At 39.0% G+C, this 20,020-nt stretch overlaps 1 protein-coding gene across 5 annotated transcripts in view; it reads left to right on the top strand.

The window, feature by feature from the left end:
* Positions 1 to 20,020, top strand: part of MIGA1 (mitoguardin 1) — a 102,579-nt gene that overhangs the window by 30,529 nt on the left and 52,030 nt on the right. For all 5 annotated transcript variants that reach the window (XM_007113212.4, XM_007113217.3, XM_007113213.4 and 2 more), the window contains exons 3-7: positions 3,403 to 3,580; positions 5,379 to 5,515; positions 7,359 to 7,485; positions 10,616 to 10,749; positions 11,488 to 11,611. In XM_007113212.4, coding sequence (XP_007113274.1) covers positions 3,403 to 3,580; positions 5,379 to 5,515; positions 7,359 to 7,485; positions 10,616 to 10,749; positions 11,488 to 11,611 — 700 coding nt within the window. The remainder of the gene's footprint in view (positions 1 to 3,402; positions 3,581 to 5,378; positions 5,516 to 7,358; positions 7,486 to 10,615; positions 10,750 to 11,487; positions 11,612 to 20,020) is intronic.

The following is a 20,020-nucleotide window of genomic DNA, read 5'->3' as shown; positions in this document are numbered from 1 at the left end:
GATGTTAATAGTAATGCTGGATTTGTAAAAAGATTGCGGGGCTTCCCTGGTGGCGCAGTGGTTGAGAGTCCGCCTGCCGATGTGGGGACACGGGTTCGTGCCCCGGTCCGGGAGGATCCCTCATGCCGCCGGTCTGGGAGGACCCCTCACGCCGCGGAGCGGCTGGGCCCGTGAGCCATGGCCACTGAGCCTGCGTGTCTGGAGCCTGTGCTCCGCAACGGGAGAGGCCACAACAGTGAGAGGCCCGCATACCGAAAAAAAAAAAAAAAAAGATTGCGAAGTTTTCCCTCTTTGTAGGATTTGATATTTCTTCCTTGAATATTTGGTAGAATTGTCTTATAATTTGCTTTGTTAGAAGATTTTAACTACATATTCATTTTCTTTAGTAGGTGTGTAAATATTCATGCTATCTATTACTTCTTGAGTAAATTTTTTTTTTCCAAATTTATTTATTTTTGGCTGCATTGGATCTTCGTTGCTGCGCACGGACTTCCTCTAGTTGCGGCGAGTGGGGGCTACTCTTTGTTGCGGTGCACCGGCTTCTCATTGCGGTGGCTTCCCTTGTTGCAGAGGACGGGCTCTAGGCACATGGGCTTCAGTAGTTGTGGCACACGGGCTCAGTAGTTGTGGCTCGTGGGCTCTAGAGCACAGGCTCAGTAGTTGTGGCATGGGCTTAGTTGCTCCGCGGCATGTGGGATCTTCCCGGACCAGGGATTGAACCGTTGTCCCCTGCATTGGCAGGCGGATTCCTACCGCTGTGCCACCAGGGAAGCACCTTCCTGAGTAAATTTGATGGTTTCTCTCTTTTAAGGAATTAGTCCGTTTTATCTAAGTTGTTGAATTTATGGGCATAGAGTTGTTCATAGTAATCTTTTTTTTTTATCCTTTTCATATCTGTGAGGTCTGTAGTGGTGGCCCTTCTTTCATTTCTGATTTTGGTAATATGTATCTTTTCTTTCTCCCTTTCTTTTTGATCAGACTGACTAGAGGTTTATCAGTTTTATTTATTAAAAAAAAAAACCTAGGGGCTTCCCTGGTGGCACAGTGGTTAAGAATCCGCCTGCCAATGCAGGGGACACGGGTTCAATCCCTGGTCTGGGAAGATCCCACATGCTGCAGAGCAACTAAGCCCGTGCGCCACAACTACTGAGCCTGCGCTCTAGAGCCCACGAGCCACAACTATTGAGCCCACATACCACAACTGCTGAAGCCCGTGTGCCTAGAGCCTGTGCTCCACAACAAGAGAAGCCACTGCAATGAGAAGCTTGTGCACCACAAGGCAGAGTAGCCCCTGCTCGCCGCAACTAGAGAGCCCATGTACAGTAACAAAGACCCAACACAGCCAAGAATAAATAAAACAAATTAAACAAAACAAAACAAAACAAAACCAGGAATTCCCTGGTGGTCCCATGGTTGGGACTCTGAACTTCCCTTGTCCAGGTCCTGGGTTTGATCCCTGGTCAGGGAACTAAGATCCTGCAAGCTGCGCAGCGCAGCCAAAACAATAAAAAATTAAAAATTAAGAAACCCAAACAACGTTTGATTTTATTGAGTTGGTTTTCCATTTCATTGATTTCTGTGTAGTCTTCATTACTTCCTAATTTTCTGCTTGCTTTAGATTGGATTTGGTCTTCTTTTTCTAAGGTCAAAGCTCAGATTATGGATTCAACACCTTTCTTTTTTTCTTAATATAAACATTTAATGGTATAAATTTCCCTCTAAAGTTAAAACTGCATCCCACAGTTTAAGGCTTTTGTTCCTTTTGGGGGACAAAAGAGAAGGGTACTGATGCAGTTCATGTCCCTCAACAAAAATTCCTGTTTCCCTTCCACAGTTCACCATTAGGGAGACTTTCTTAGGACTTTTGCAGTCTTTTTTTTTCTTTTTCTTTTTGCGGTACGCGGACCTCTCACTGTTGTGGCCTCTCCCATTGTGGAGGACAGGCTCCGGACGCGCTTAGGGAGACTTTCTTAGGACTTTTGCAGTCTTTTTTTTTCTTTTTCTTTTTGCGGTACGCGGACCTCTCACTGTTGTGGCCTCTCCCATTGTGGAGCACAGGCTCCGGACGCGCAGGCTCAGAGGCCATGGCTCATGAGTCTAGCCGCTCCGCAGCATGTGGGATCTTCCCAGAACGGGGCACGAACCCGCGTCCCCTGCATTGGCAGGTGGACTCTCAACCACTGCACCACCAGGGAAGCCCATTGCAGTCTTTTCTATGCGTGCTGGTGGGATTCATGAAGATAAAAACATCCAAAAAGTGTGCATTACCCCTATATTTGCTCCACACGTGCCCCCCTGGGAAGGGTGATTCACCATCTTTCACCAGTACACTCTCAGTCTCCACCAATTTACCAGCCACGCTAGCTGAACTCTTCTTCCTGATATCCTGATATACCTTCTTCCTGCATGTCAGTGTTCATGTCTTATCTCTCCGGGTGAAAACCTGTGTCTCCTTAGTTTTGGGGCCAGTTGATTACCCTCCAACTTCTGCATTCTGATGGGTTCAAAAAAATTGAGAATTTGTCATTTGGCTTTTTTGTTTTTGGAAGTTTGGAAGTGACACTCTTCCTAGCTTTCTACATCCCCAAGCCTATAGCTTTATTTTAAAGTTCTTTTGCATTTTAGGTGATTAATAGTGTTTGTCCCTCAAGACAAAGTTAATTACCTCTTGCTCTTATGTTAGTACTTAGTACATACTTACATTACTGTATTTATCACACTATACTGTAATTATTTGTAATACATTATTTGTATATTTGTCTTTACTATTAGTACACTCTTGAGGGAAGCAAGATCTGTATCCTCTGTATACCTGGTGCTTCTTGATAAATGAAAGACATTTGATATATGCTTAGTGAATAGAATTATACTAAGATTTTAATTTTCATTTTCATAGCACAGTCCTGGTATATTGTAAGATGCTGAGTAAATATTTGTTGATTAATTCATGAATAAAAGGGCTTATTTAAATGATACTTATAAATTGAGTTAATTTATGTTTGCTCACATTTCCAGATAGTTTTAAAAAGTGGTTCATTTTAAAAGTTTGATTTAATCATTCCTGCAATTAAAAATCTTGCTGTGATTCAGATAGAAGATTGAGTTGCACAAATTAATCATTAGTTGTTCAACAGATATTAATGGGATTGAATTATTTTGTGCTCCTGATAACTTTTTGGGTATTATTATTTATCTGAGAACTGCAGAGCAGTGGATAATAAATTACTACATTTTTTGGGTTTGTCTTTAAAATTCAAATTGGGCTAGTTGTCATTGAAAGAGTAAAACAATATTATCTTGGTAGTATTTAGAACTAGATTAGCTTAAGAATAATTTTAGTCCTTATGTCGGTTTTAAACAAACAAATAAGACTTTTTTTCAATCTAATTGCATCTTTTCCAGATCAGATTTTCGCCAGTAGCTAAAAAGTTATTTGTGGTAACTGCAGTGAGTGTTGTATCTGTAATTTTTCTGGCCCATCACTTTAAAAGAAGACGTGGAAAGAAGAAAGAAAAAATATTACCATGGGAACCAGAGCATCTCATACTTGAATACACTAAAAGAGCAGCATCAGACAAAGGTATGTAGAAATAGCTGAATTAAGTCTGCAAAGGAAATTTTATATGTAAATCATTACTGGAGTGCAGTGATTTCAGTGTTTTAGTTTCCAAAATTTCCTTGCTTAATATTTAACTCACAAGTAATACAGATTAATTTTAGAAAGATTAGAAAGTACAGACAAGCAAACAGAAAAAATTAAAATCACTTGAAATTCTGCTACCCAGAAATAAATACTGCTAATACTTTGGTATATATCTATCCATTTGTATTTGCACTTAAATATCATATTGAGACATAAAATTTTATATTATATACAAGTAAATGGTTTATGCATTTTAAGTAAAATTAATACCTTTTGTAACCTGCCTTTAAAATATTTAACATTATATAAGAATGTCTTTAAATGTCAATAAATAGGGGCTTCCCTGGTGGCGCAGTGGTTGCGCGTCCGCCTGCCGATGCAGGGGAACCGGGTTCGCGCCCTGGTCTGGGAGGATCCCACATGCCGCGGAGCGGCTGGGCCCGTGAGCCATGGCCGCTGGGCCTGCGCGTCCGGAGCCTGTGCTCCGCAACGGGAGAGGCCACAACAGAGGGAGTCCCGCATACCACAAAAAAAAAAAAAAAAAAAAAATGTCAATAAATATATCTCTGTGCTATCATTTTTAATATGTATTTAGTGTACAAATGTACTCTAATTATTTAACCAGTTCCCTGTTGTTCTCTTTAGGTTGTTTTTCTTGCTTTGCATATACTTGTCTGGTTTATTTCCTAAGTTTATAAAGTTCTAGAAGTAGAATTGCTGGCCTTTAAACGATCTATAGTTTTTGTTAGAGATCTGATGCATATTATCAAATTGTATCAATAGAAATAATTTCTTGAGCATGCTGGATTTATTTTTGAACTTTAAATTATTTTAAATTTATTATTTGATTTATCATATGATTTTGTGATTTGTTGGCCCAACAAATAATTAATGAATGACTGTTTTGTGCCAAGTGTAGTGAACATTACAACAATAATGATGCCTCTCACTTACTGATGTTTTATTTGACCTCGGGTGCAGCGCTACATGCTATATATTCACTGTGTTAATTTAACCTTTATAACAATCCTATGAATTAGGACTATAATCCTATGTTATTGTTCCCATTTTATACCTAAAGAAAATTGAGATATGGAAAAGTTGAGTGACTTGCTCAAGTTCATATAACTAATAAGTGCCATGATTTGAGTTGAGGAGTGTCTTAACTGCTGCATTAAGATAAACTAAGGCACAGTGTCTGCCCTAGATGAATGGGTAGATGGTTAGGGGAGACAGATGTATAAAAGACTGATTACAATATAATGTGATAAGGATAAAGTTTAGCGGTAATTCAGGAAAGAAGTGCTTATATTTTGTTAAATTTATAATTTGAAGGTTCATAGTTGCCAGTATTTTTATGCTGATTACAGTAGACCGTTCAAATACCACCCTGAGTAATTGATGAATGTTTTAATCTTCGTTTCAGAAGCAGATTTTAGCAGTGTTAAAAACATTATATAGAGATGTAGATGCTGATTACAGTAGACCGTTCAAATACCACCTTGAGTAATTGATGAATGTTTTAATCTTCGTTTCAGAAGCAGATTTTAGCAGTGTTAAAAACATTATATAGAGATGTAGATTTTAATAATGGTATACATTTAATAATTTACACAATTGAGGGAAATGTGTTTTAAAATGAGCCCTCTGAATGAATATATAAACTTTGAAATTTTACCTGAAATTTATCGTTGGAGTTATTGATACTTTTAATATTAATATGTTTGTTTGGTAGGTTCAAGTTGTTCCAGTAGCAGACAGAATTTGACATTATCTTTAAGTTCTGCCAAAGACAAAGGATCTCAGTCTTATAATTATGCTAATGGAGGACTCTTCAGTAAATACTCAGGTTCTGCACAGAGTTTGGCCTCTGTAAGTAGAGAAAAAATTTTTATTAGTTTTTTCTTTTAACTTTATTTATATATCTATTGTTATCTATTGCTTTAAATGTCATACAGTTATAGATAGCTCTTAGTATGGAAAGAAGCTTAAGAAATCTGGTTGATCCTGTTTTCTTCAGGCAAGTAAAATTATCCTTTTGCTAAATATTCAGCCAGCTTGCTTCCAGGTTTTTTTGAGTTAAGTGATGTGGTCCCATGGGGTCCTCTGAGGATGATGTTGGTATGGAAGTGTTGCTTCAAAGCTAGATGTTCTGCAGAAAGCTAGAAGATGCAGCAAACATGGTACTAGGTCACAAAAATCACTTGATGAACCTGCCAAGTATGGAGTTCTTCACCTCTTTGTTGACAGCATTAATATAGTATTGATTGACAGGTGAAAAATGAAGTTAATATTTGTTTAAATCTAATGTAGTTTAAAAATTATTTTAAAAATTAGGTAGGATATGCACTTCCTACTAAATAAAGAAGAGTCAAAAAGCAAACAGTGAAAAATGTGCTCCTGATCCTCTCAATTCCCCTCCTTAGAGACGAACACTGACAATTTCTTATATGTATACTTCCAGGAAGAATATGCCTCTACCATCATGTATATTCATTAAAAAAAAAAGTTTAAAAAATAAAAAAATACTTTATAGAATACCGTAATCTGTTCCATACCTTGCTTCTGTATTTCATTGGAATATACAGCTGCCCCATTCTTAAATGCCTAAAAATATACCAAATTTTTAAAGGCTATTCTGTGGTAGGAACATCTAGATCAAAGGCATGCAGACTCTCAATTTGTCTGTGAAACCGAGCTGGATTATGAAGTATATGCCCATTCTATAATCTGGGGTACCTCTGTGTTGAATTTTCTCAACTGAAAGTTGAAGCTGTTCTTGACTAGAGAAAAGGAGTTTTATGGTAATAGTATAAGTAAGAAGTCTTTAGAATCACTTTACTATATGTGCCTTAGCTGACCTAGTCATTCCACTGCCAGGGCTGTGAACCCAGATTTCTGCCTCTTAATGAGTGCCTCAGTGAGGGTCATGACAACAGGAGTGGAAAAGGAGGGAACAGGGTCCACAAAACTTGGTAAATGGATATGAGAGGTGTGGGAAGAGAAGTTAGAGAAGACTTCTTGTTATCTAGTTTGAGGAATTATGGAGACAAAAGTACTGTTAGTGAACTTGGGAGCAGGAAGAGTTTTTGTTGTGGGGAGATGCAGAGCTTTTTTTTTTGATATAGTCATTTTGAGAAGCCAACAGAAGAGCCAAGTGGAGTCACCAAATAGACGGGTGGAAGTGTGAGCTTAGATTTCTCAAAAGAGGACAGAACTGAAGTTCAAGATTTGGGAGTCATTTGCATAGAGGTGACTGAAACGATTGGCTCAGCGGACCTTGCTAGAGGAGGGAAGATGACAGAGGCTTTTCGATTTTCATTATTACATAGTAGAGAATCAGCATTGTAATAAGTTCTAAAAGGAAAATAAGCTAGCTGCCTCAAATCAAAGTAGGTGTGGATAAAATTTATAAGTAAATACTTAATGACAGTAAACTACAAAAATAACTGCTTGATTTTTGATGGAAATATCTGATTTGTGTTCAAAATATTGTTCTAGTTGTATATTTTTGAGCAAACAAGGGTTCAGAATACTTAGGGCGTTATGACTCTTAAGTTTGACTGAATATAATCAGATTTATTTCTTCAGGTAGAAATTCCGTGGGTTGTTATACCAGGATTAGGATTTACATAAATAATTTATAAATATAAAAGATCGCAAAATACTATTACAAAAGAGATTTTGAAGTAACTTCTGTCCATCTTAATTTTAGGTCCAGAGTGTCAATTCTTGTCATAGCTGTGCTTGTGGCAACTCTAATTCCTGGGACAAAGCAGATGAAGATGATATTAAACTTGTTAATATTCCTGTGACCACTCCTGAGAACCTATACTTGATGGGTAGGAATAACATAATGAAGTTTTAAGATACTGTACTCACATTAAATGTGAAACGGAAGAATGATGAATTGTTCTAAGGGAAGCAACTCTAATTCTAAAATGTTCTTATCTGTTGACTCTAGTCTACATAACATAACATGTTGTGTTAGCTTCCTGAGGCTACTGTTAAAATTACCACAAACTTGGTGGTTTAAAACAATAGAAATATATTCTTTCAGAGTTCTGGAGGCCTGAAGTCTGAAATCATTATCACTGGGCTGAAATCAGGGTGGCGTTGGGCCATGCTCCCTCTGGAGGCTTGGAGGAGAATTCATTCCGTGCCTCTTCCAGCTTCTGGTGGCTTCAGGCTTGTGGCCACATGACTCTAATCTCTGCCTTCCTCTTCACTGTGTGTATCAGATCTTCCTCTGCCTCTCTTTTATAAGGATGGTTGTGATTGGATCCAGAGCCCACCAGATAATTTAGGATAATCTCCCCATGTTAAGATTCTTAATTTAATCACATCTGCAAAGACACTTTTTTCTTATATGGTAATGTTTACAAGTTCCAGAGACTAGGGCCTGATATCTTTGGGTGGTTTTTATTCAATCTACGACACCTACCTAACCGAATCTGTTGACTTTTATCTAATGAATCTATCAAAATCCATTTTATGTAGTCTTTTATCTAGGTATCATTTGTATTCTTCCTATATCTAGAAAGGATTTTAGATAGAAAGAGGCCTGTGTTTACAGCTCAAGCATGAGCATGTCTAGAAAGTCTCACTGGAGCCCAGGAAGAGAACCAGGCACCTTAACACCAAATCAGATTCAAGTGCATTTTCAGATCCTTTCCCCTGTTCTTCTGTGCTCTATTTCAGGCTATATTCCTTTTAAGGGAAATGCATACTAACTAAAAAACAAAACCAAAAAAATCTTGATGTGGCCTTGGCCAGTGAGTAGTAAGGGGATGGTGAGTTGGCAGGACTGTGTGCCTGTGTGCATTCCCACACTCTAGAATAGTTAAAGACTATATCATCTGTAAAGCAATTATACTCCAATAAAGATGTTAAAAAAAAAAAAAGACTATATCATCTGCTGTGATGTCACAGTAGGTAATCCTGCACGGGGGGAAAGATATAGGAGTAGTTCTTCTGCCACCTTTTCCAGGTGTTCTGAGAATTAAGCTCACTATGTTTCTAGATTAACTATGCCTAGTAAACCTACACTCAACACTTCTGTAGGAATATTGAGAGTTAGAATTGAAGAGAAATAGAGTAAAACTAGGGAAGCTGCAGGGAGTCTCAGTGTCATAGAATTAGGATCGGTAGGAGATATTGTTTCAATTCCCACCTATTGTTTCAGTTCTCTTCACAGTGTTGATGACATAAAAAATATATTGGTAACATGTTTGAATTCCTGTTACAAAACTGCTGATATGTGACAGTTTGGACCACATTCTGCAGTCAAGTGAGACACAGTACTTCCTGAGAGGTAACTTTTATCTTTGGACAACTCTGCTGTTATAAAATTCTTCCTTATATTTAGCCAAAATAATCAGAAGGATAGAGAGTGGATGGAGTGAGAGGAGGATGAAGGAATTAGAATTGTATAGCTTGGAAAAAGGAAGTCTTTTAAGTGAGTAAATTTTTTAGAAGGAAGATCCAGACAATGACTCTTTGCTACAGAAAATTAAACAATTTAAGGCCTACATTTCATTTAAAGAACATCTTATTTGTTTAGAGTTGTAGGTTCTCCAGATAACTGAAGAAATGATTTTCAAGGACAGGTATTCTCTAGCTACCATATCTTAAAAACATCTTCAGAATGACTTGGTCAGATTCTTAAGCAGCTTTTAAAGATCTTTTACTTTTATATGTCTAGAAAAATTGAGGTTTTGAAATATTTTGGTTTTGTCTGAAGTGCATAATTATTTTGGTAAGCCTTTTTTTTTTAAATTTGGAGAAAAAGAGGCACATATTCACCTAGTTTCCCACAAAAGCTTTCTATAAGGAAGGATATGAAATTCCTACTCAGATTGTAACCCCTTATTGGTTCTTCTTGTATATTTTTAACTCTGGCCCAGCACTTTATCCATCCAAATCAGCAAGTTGGTGTCAAGGTGGTCTAAGACACCTTTTGGTGGAAAAAAAGGTAGAAAAGACTTTATTCTGGACCTCTGTGCTGTTATCTTTCTTCTTAGCTTTACTCTCTCCTTCTGAGAACCTCTTGTAAACCTGATAGTTTCTTATCAACTAGTTTCTTCTATGTGCCCATCAGTTTTCTTTTTCATTTAGGGGGATATTTTGAAAGATAGTTATGTGACTATAAAAATTAGCCATTATTGTTAGGACTTTTGATGAATTCATGATATTTTTTTAGAAAAATTCCAAGCACCGTATACTTTTGAGTTACATATTTTAAAAAGGGAAAACATATTTGTCATTTCTCTCTTATTGTTGGTTGACTACATCTGTAGACCTGGAATGTATTGGGATATTAAGATTCTGCTAAGAAATGATGTGAGCATAAATTTTATTCTTTAGTGCCAAAATTACAGTTGCACAGTGCCATTGGTGCTAACTGTATGAAAAACACTTTAGACCGAAAATGATTTTGGTATTGATTTCACTTATTTAAAATTGTTCTGTTCTTGGGACTTCCCTGGTGGCGCAGTGGTTACGAATCTGCCTGCCAATACAGGGGAAGTGGGTTCGATCCCTGGTCTGGGAAGATCCCACATGCTGCGGAGCAACTAAGCTCATGCAACACAACTACTGAGCCTGTGCTCTAGAGCCCGCAAGCCACAACTACTGAAGCCGGCGCGTCTGAAGCCCAAGCTCTGCAGCAAGAGAAACCACTGCAATGAGAAGCCTGCACACCGCAACAAAGAGTAGTCCCTGCTTGATGCAACTAGAGAAAGCCTGCGTGCAGCAACGAAGACCCAGTGCAACCAAATAAATTTTAAAACTTTTAAAAATTAATAAAATTGCTCTGTTCTTGGGAAATTGCAGGCAGTCCAGCAGTTAGGACTCAGCACTTTCACTGTGGGGGCCTGGGTTCAGTCCCTCGTTGGGGAACTAAGATCCTGCAAGCCACGTGGCATGGCCAGAAAAAAAATGAAATAAAATTGTTCTGTTCTCAATTTTTAGGTATGGAATTGTTTGAAGAGGCATTGTGTCGATGGGAACAAGCTCTAACCTTTCGAAATAGACAGGCTGAAGACGAAGCCTGTAGTTCCATTAAATTGGGTGCAGGAGATGCCATTGCAGAAGAAAGTGTAGATGTAAGGATGATTTATTTGGGAGTGATCTTCATAATATTGGAAGAGTTGAACTATTTTTAATGTTGATGCAGTATACTTGATTTCTGTGGCATTTAATAGAACTTTTTTTTTTCTCCCTTGGGTTTGTGTGGGGATATTTCTTACTGGGCTTTTCCTGTTCGGTTAGTTGTTAAACCCCAAATTTGCAATTTATTGTTTCCTAATTTTTCAAGAAAATAAAGAATTAAGCAGATATGATGTCTAAAGGAATTTTTTAAAGTCTGTTTTGTGCTTTGGGTTTAATTAAGTGCCATTATATTCATAAAAATCACACAGAGTTAGAGCTAGACTCATCTAGGTTAGTGATTCTCAAATTTGAGCATGCATCAGAAGCCTCTGAAAGGCTTGTTAAAAAATAGATTTGGGGGTCCCACCTTTAGGCTTTCTAATTCATTTCTAATTTGCAATTCTAACAAGTTCCCAGGTAATACTGATGCTGCTGGTTCAGGGACCTTACTTTGAGAACCTTACTTTGAGGTCTAGTCCAACTCCTTAACTTTACAGATTACTAAATGGAGATGATTTTATCTGAGGCACAGCTAGAACCCAGGCCTCCTGACTTCTATCACAGTATTCTCACCACCCAACAGTATTTTTTATATCCCTCACTTTTCTGCCTTTCATTTAAAAGTGGAAAGTGTTTAGAATTTTAACATTAGAATCTAATATTTGCTGTGTGTACTTTTTCTCTCCTTATAGGATATTATTAGTACTGAATTTATCCATAAACTTGAAGCTCTGCTGCAAAGAGCATATCGTCTCCAGGAGGAGTTTGAAGCTACCCTAGGGGCATCTGATCCTAATTCCCTTGCTAATGATATGGGTAAGGTGGTTATTTTATATGGTTTTTATGAAATGTGTGATTTTATTCTTTTCTATTCTTGGAATCATTGGCTTAAGTATATTAATGTGGTTACATACTTTTTAGAAAATAGCCAAGAGAAAAAGAGTACTATCACATTTATTGGTTTTTTCTTTCAGTTTAACTTTTCAAGTGAACTTATTGACATAAATTCAAGTACTTACCATAGATAGGATTGTAACATTATTTTAAAATTACATTCTAAGTGAAAGAATCCCAGTTAAAGTGTTGGAGGAAAAAAATAATAATGTAAAAATGGGACAGAGACACACTACCTCAGAAACAGGCATGTAGCTCATGACTTACATTTAAAGTATTTTAAGTCATTCTATTTTTTGACCCAATTTCAGTTGCAGGCTACTTTTTGATGTAAGTAGTCAACACATACATTAATATATACCATTACCTTTGTTTCCTACTTCAGAGAAAAAAGAACTTTGAAGAGACTTCTTAAGTGAAGTCTTCCAAGGAAAGAATGATTAAAATTGCTTCCAGGAGTTCCCTGGTGGGTTAGTGGTTAGGATGGATCCTGGGCTTTCACTGTGATGGCCTGGGCTGGTTGGTGAACTGAGATCCTGGAAGCTGCCCAGCACGGCCAAAAAAAAGCTTCCTTGACTTCAGTAAATCATCCAAAGAATGAAATAAAATAAAATTACATTATATTTTTTTTTGTTAAAAGTAATTTAAATTTTTTTATTTGAGGAGGATTTTTGTTTTCTAATGAAGAAAAAATTAAGGCTTGTTAAGTTTTTCCACATTTATTTCTGAACATGAAGTACTGAAAGTGGCTGCATTTTGAGATGTTTACATATTTATATATTTTGAATTTAGGTAAAAAGATTTCACTTGTATTAGAATTATGAATTTCTGTCTGTATGTTACAGTGAGGGTTATGTGAAACCTCTGCATTAATTTCGTTCTTTGCTTTTTCATACTGTTACTGTCACCAAAAATTATTCGTTAGACTTGAATGAATAGTTTGTTAATAGTTTCTCTGCTTTTGGCATAGGTATAATATTTTGACATGGAGATTCAGGCCAGAAGAAAAGTAGACAGTATTCATGTCAACAAATAGAATTTGTCAAAGGTTTCTATTTATATATTTTTTTACACAATTTCTTTTGTAACTTATTAGAATGGCATTTATGATAGTAAGTAGGAAAAAGAACAGAGAGAAGCATTTTTGTAAATGAATTTTTACTGGAGTATAGTTGCTTTACAATGTTGTATTAGTTTCTACTGTACAGCAAAAATGAATCGGCTATACATATATCCCCTCTGTTTTGTATTTCCTTCCCCTTTAGGTCACCCCAGTGCATCAAGTAGAGTTCCCTGTGCTATACAGTATGTTCTCATTAGTTATCTATTTTACACATAGTATCAATAGTGTATATGTGTCAATCCCAATCTCCTAATTCCTCCCCCCCAACCAGAAGCATTTTTAAAAGAAGCAAATGTAAAAATGGGAATGGAACAACTAGAAGAGATAGCAAAGTGGTTAAGTAGCAAGGAAAGCCACAGAGAGAAAAAAGTAGGAAAAAATAATAAATATAAGGAAGGAAGAGGAAGAGGGCCTGAGACTTTTATTCCTTTTTTCTAGGAATGGAGGCTTTGCCCTCACTGTTCTAATCTTCTGCTTGCAGTTTCTGTCTAGCCTCATGATAAGGATCATGTAGATGTGTAGTTCTTGTACTTGTTAGTCTTCTAATATGCATCTCAGATTTCGTTCTGTTTGGCATGCCCAAAGTTTCTTTTTTCTACTGTCCATAGAGGTTGGTGGAATCCATCTCTGATTTCTTCAGTTTATTAGGTAATAAAGATTTTTTTGGGTATTGCCCAGAGGGTCTGCTTTGGGTTTACATTGCATCTGGACAAGAAGACCCCTGGGCAGATGGCTTAATTTCTGGGGCCTTCAAGTTGTTTCTGAGGAAATTGTTGTTAATTTGGAACTCTAAATGGGTAGAATTTCTAGAGTGGGACTCATAATCAATCTATCCATTTGGTTAGCTTAGGTTTGTAATAAGTTCCTGACCCCACCCATGTCTTAACCTGAGCTGTCAGTGGCTACTAGGCTGGCTGGCTTTTCCCCGTAGCCTAGCAGTGCCTTCTTGGCCTGTTATTGCCCTGGAGATTCCAGTTGACATGAAGCTGTTATATTTTGTTCCTTCTTGGGAATTATTTGGATGTTCTTCTATATCACAAGTTTCCATTTTGGAACTTCTGGATTCAAAGAGCTGAATCTATGGCCAGGACTCTAGTAGGGAAGTAGTTCTGTTATATCTGTTATTTGATATTAATCAAAATTGCTTAGAAGTCAGTTAACTCTCCTCATTCTCTAAATCCAAATTCATTTTACATATTTAATGTATATTAATGAGAGGCAACTTATAATTAGTAGTCATAAATAAAGAGAGGTTAACAAATGCCTTCAGAGGCTCAGGGGTGAATTTAAACCAAGTATTGATCTGACTTCGGTGAATACTTTATTGTTTTGGAATTTGCTTTGTCTTATTTGATAAAATCAAATTTTTTTTCTCCTAAGAATTTGATAGGTTTTCAAGGTTGGAAGATTTTTTAGCAGTCATCTAATTTATCTCCTTTCCCCCTGGACTTAATATTTGACAGCTACCATTGTTTGCATGTCACCATGTTCCAGGGCCTTTGCTAAGGTCCATAGTTTCTTCTGTGAGTCAGGCACAATTCTAAGTAAAAATTATGTCACTTAATCCTTACAACTTTTATGAGGTAAGTATAATTATCCTCATTTTTCAGACAGGGAGAGAGGTACAGAGGTATTAAATCACTTCCCCAGAGTTACATAGCTATTAAGTGACAGAACTTAGATTTGGGCCCAGACGGCTGGCTTTGGAGTCCATAAACCACCATGCTGTATTGCCTCACCACTTAGAAGACAGACATGTTCTTTGACTGGGAGGATTGACTGTGAACTCTTTGTGGCAAAGTTCCCTGTAAGAAATGTCTTGGAGCAGGTAGTCTGGAATCCCCACAGCTGCTGAAGTAAGGAACCTTATTTCTGGTAGTGGTATCATTTATTTAGTGTGGATCTTCCTTTCCTTTAAATTTTTTCTTCCTCCATATCTATCTGGGGATCTGCAATGAACTCATGCATCTTTCCTCCTCTCTCAGGCCCTCTAGGCAGTCTAGACAGACTTCACGCATTTTATTTTTTAAAAATATTTATTTATTTATTTATTTGGCTGCGTTGTGTCTTAGTTGCAGCACACGGGATCTTCGTTGCAGCATGTGGGATCTTTTGTTGCGGCACGTGGCCTTCAGAGCACGGGATCAGTATCTGCGGCACATGGGCTCTCTAGTTGTGGCGTGCAGGCTCTAGAGTGCACAGGCTTAGTTGCCCCATGGCATGTGTGATCTTAGTTCCCCGACCAGGGATCAAACCTGCGTCCCCTGCATTGGAAGGCAGATTCTTAACCACTGGACCACCAGGGAAGTCCCTCACGCATCTTAGAGAAGGGAGTTATCAAGGTTTAATCCAGGAACTGAAGACATGAACTGCTGTATTTACCTGAGGGAATAGGGGGAGAGGACCCAACTGTGCCAGCTGAATTTAGTGTAGCGCTTTAATGAGTTACTCTGGTGGATTACCTTTTGGCCTATATCTGCATAATAGCTAAAAATACAAACTAAAGATTCAGACTAACTGGGTTCAAATTCTGTCTTCACCATTTATTAGCTGTGTGATTATGTAACTTGTCTAAGCCTCAGCTTCTTCATCTGAAAATTGGGCATGTAGTACCTATTTAACAAAGTAATTATGAGAATTAAATTATATTAGCAAATAAAAAGTCTAGGAAACAGGGTAACAATATTTATTAGGTTGGAGTTTGGAACTTCTCTGGAACTCTCTGAGGAAGACCATCATTTTTACCTCTAGGATATTAGGCTGTGGTTTGATAGGACCTAACCTGATCCTACATTGGCCAATTTCAAGGTATTCTTTAAAGTTTCTGGTCCGGTGATACCTTTTCCATGTTTTCCAGTGAGGCTGTTACCTTCTTCCTGTCATTTTTTTTTTTTTTTTTTTTTTTTTTTCGCCCCACCTTGGCTTGATTGACCCCATGCCCTTGGCAGTGAAAGTGGGGAGTCCTAACCACTGGACCGCCAGGGAATTCCCTCTTCCTGTCATTTTTAATGGGCCTTTAGGAAATTTTTTTTTTTTTTTTTTTTTTTTTGGCCACTCCACGTGGCTTGATTGACCCCATGCCCTTGGCAGTGAAAGTGGGGAGTCCTAACCACTGGACCGCCAGGGAATTCCCTCTTCCTGTCATTTTTAATGGGCCTTTAGGAAGGAGAAGTAGATACTTTAAAAAAAAAAAATTATTTATTTATTTATTTATTTATTTTGGCTGTGCTGGGTCTTCATTGCGGCACACAGCCTTCTCTAATTGCAGTGCGAGGATTTCTCTAGTTGCAGTGTGCGGGCTCAGTAGTTGTGGTGCATGGGCTTAGTTGCGGTATGTGGGATCTTAGTTCCCCAACCAGGGGTTGAACCTGGGCCCCCTGCATTGAGTTAAGAATGTGGAGTCTTAACCACTGGACCACCAGGGAAGTCTGGAGAAGTAGATGCTTGTGCTCTGTCATCTTGAACTAGAAATTCTGGACATTATAATTACAGAGCCTAAGGACTACATTAACTTGTAACATTGCTAATGTAGAGCTAATGGTTAACTAAAACTTTTAAGTTCTTTGTTGTTACTGTTAGATGTTATTATTAAGCCACACCTTCCTTCATTTGTTCCTGTGCAGTTGTGTATTTGGACCCAAGGTTTAGATGTTATGTTTATTATTCCTACTAAATTGTCATTTCTCAGTCATCATTCTAAATTAAGATAGTTTTAGATTTTGATTTGACATCCCTTTTGGCTTTCTGTCACTTTCTAGTTTGTTCAGTTTGGTCTAGTTGGTCATCAATGCTCTCATTGAAACCATTAACAAAAAATGCTTAAAGGAAAACTTATTTCCCTCTATGTACAATTTCTGACACCAAATGAGTAGATTTTCCACACTAAGCAATTCTACGGTTCTCTTTGGACACCAACTTGGTATCCTGCAATTTAATCCAATTTGAACACTAACTACCCAGAGTTAGCACAAATTCCACAGGTAAAGGGCTCATCTCACAAGGCTGCCCCCCATCATATGCCAATCGCAAATCCAGGCCTCCCATGCTTCTGACCAACTGTCTGTAAATCAGAGGTTCCCACCACTCCCTCCTTGGGCTTCATAATTTACTAGAATGGCTCACAGAATTCTGGGAAACACTTTTCTTACTATTACTGGTTTATTATGAAAGATATAACTTAGCAACAGTCAAATGGAAGAGGTGCATAGGGCATGGTATGGGGAATGGGTGTAGAACTTTCATACCCCCTCCAGACACAACATTCTCCCGGCACCGGGATGTGTTCACCAACCTGGAGCTCTCTAAACCCTACAGTTTAGTGTTCTTATGGAGATTCCATTATGTAGGCATGATGGATTAAATCATTGGCTATTGGTGATTAACGTAATCCCCAGCCTCTCTCCCTTCAGGGGCCAGGGTTGGAGTTGAAAGTTCCAACTTTCTATCAGAGGGTTTGTTCCCTTGGAAACCATCCCCCATCCTCCAAGAGTCACCTCATCAACATAAACTCAGGTATAGTTGAAAGGGGCTTATTATGAATAGCAAAAGATACTCCTCTCACCCCCATCACTCAGGAATTTTGAGAGTTTTAGAAGCTCTGTGCCAGGAACCATGATAAATATATATTACTTATTATATCACAATACCATATATATATATTTTTTTTGCGGTACCCGGGCCTCTCACTGCTGTGGCCTCTCCTGTTGCGGAGCACAGGCTCCGGACGTGCAGGCTCAGCGGCCATGGCTCACGGACCCAGCCGCTCCACGGCATGTGGGATCTTCCTGGACCGGGGCACAAACCCATGTCCCCTGCATCGGCAGGCGGACTCTCAACCACTGCGCCACCAGGGAAGCCCGACAATACCATATTTTAAAGTGGACAGGGCCAGAGTCAAAGATCTGAGGCATGGCTTTCAAGTAGCCTTAGCAACTTGTGCAATAAGCTATAAATTCAACTGTTTCTACTTTCACATTTTTTTCATCTTGATCATAAAGAGATCATGGGATACTTTATTATGTATCATGCCAAAATATGTGTGTATTTATGTACTTAACTGGTTAATTTAAGAAAATATTATATGAAATTTTTTTGAAAAAGATTTAATATCAATTCACATTATTTGGAAATATTGTCAGTGCTGAGCTGTTTTGCAGATAGGTATTTGCCATCAAGTATTCATGGCTGGTTTTACACTCACTTGCAAATAAATAAATCATTTTAGTTTTGAAAGGCACATGTGTCAGGTTTTATTGACTCTAAGAGCCTCAGCAAAACTTATTTCTCTAATTTTGGAATTCAAAATATAAACGGGGGCTCTACTTAATTTTACATTCATTTGTACTGTTTATTGTAAGTAGTTTGCTAAGTTAACATTGTGGACTATAGGAGGACAGTTTAAATCCTCCTCAGCATGATTCTTTTTTTTTTTTTTTTTTGTGGTATGCGGGCCTCTCTCTGCTGTGGCCCCTCCTGTTGCGGAGCACAGGCTCCGGACGCGCAGGCTCAGCGGCCATGGCTCACGGGCCCAGCCGCTCCGCGGCATGTGGGATCCTCCCAGACCGGGGCGCGAACCCGGTTCCCCTGCATTGGCAGGCGGACGCGCAACCACTGCGCCACCAGGGAAGCCCAGCATGATTCTTTTAGTATGTTTAAAATCGTCTTAAGAGTTTTTCTTTTTTGATAACAGTGTGTTTGTTGAAAGTAAATTATATCGATCCTCTTTAGCAGATCCAAAAATACTTTTGACTTGTCAGTATTGTGAGTTATTTGGTTAATTTAGGTAGGTGAAGTTAATAACAGAGTTTAGAGAGGACTGGGGTTGGTGGCGTGAACACAGCCTGAAGGGGTTAGTGCACCACGGCTAGCCGGAGGGAGTCCGGGAAAAGGTCTGGAGCTGCCGAAGAGGCAAGAGACTTTTTCTTCCCTCTTTGTTTCCTGGTGCGCGAGGAGAGGGGATTAAGCACGCCGCTTAAAGGAGCTCCAGAAACGGGCGCGAGCCGCAGCTATCAGCGCGGACCCCAGAGACGGGCATGAGACGCTAAGGCCGCTGCTGCCGCCACCAAGAAGCCTGTGTGCGAGCACAGGTCACTCTCCACACCGCCCCTCCCGGGAGCCTGTGCAGCCCGCCACTGCCAGGGTCCCGTGATCCAGGGACAACTTCCCCGGGAGAACACACGACGCGCCTCAGGCTGGTGCAACGTTACGCCGGCCTCTGCCGCTGCAGGCTCGCCCCGCATCCGTACCCCTCCCTCCCCCCGGCCTGAGTGAGCCAGAGCCCCTGAATCAGCTGCTCCTTTAACCCCGTCCTGTCTGACGCCCTCTGGCGACTTACACGCAGAGGCCAAATGAAGAGGAAATAGGCAATCTACCTGAAAAAGAATTCAGAATAATGATATTAAACATGATCCAAAGTCTTGGAAATAGAATAGAGAAAATGCAGGAAACATTTAACAACAGCCTCTGTGCGAACAAAGAAGAGAAAGGGAAATCTCCCAGCAGCCTCAGAAGCAGCGGATTAAAGCTCCATAATCAATTTGATGTACCCTGCATCTGTGGAATACCTAAATAGACAACAAATCATCCCAAATTGAGGAAGTGGACTTTGGGAGCAAGATATATTATTTATTTCCCCTTTTTCTCTTTTTGTGAGTGTGTATGTGTATGCTTCTGTGTGAGATTTTGTCTGTATAGCTTTGCTTTCACCATTTGTCCTAGGGTTCTGACCATCCCGTTTTTTGGTTGTTTTTTTTACTTTTTAAAATTTTTCTTCTTAATAATTATTTTTTACTTTTTATTTTAATAACTTTATTTTATTTTTCCTTTCTTTCTTTCCTTTTTTCTCCCTTTACTTCTAAGCCATGTGGCTGACAGGGTGTTGGCACTCTGGGCAGGTGTCAGGCCTATGACTCTGGGGTGGAAGAGCCGAGTTCAAGACATTGGTCCACCAGAGACCTCCTGGCTCCACGTAATATCAAACGTGAAAGCTCTCCCAGAGATCTCCATCTCAACACTAAGACCCAGCTACACTCAACGACCAGCAAGCTACAGTGCTGGACACCCTATGCCAAACAACTAGCAAGACAGGAAAACAACCTCACCCATTAGCAGAGAGGCTGCCTAAAATCATAATAAGGTCACAGACACCCCAAAACACACCACCGGATGGGGTCCTGCCCACCAGAAAGACAAGATCCAGCCTCATCCAC

This window comes from Physeter macrocephalus, chromosome 4, assembly GCF_002837175.3.
Source record: "Physeter macrocephalus isolate SW-GA chromosome 4, ASM283717v5, whole genome shotgun sequence".
NCBI classification, from domain to species: Eukaryota; Metazoa; Chordata; class Mammalia; order Artiodactyla; family Physeteridae; genus Physeter; species Physeter macrocephalus.
Note: the sequence above shows the minus strand (reverse complement) of the source record. Positions and strands in the feature narration are given on the sequence as shown.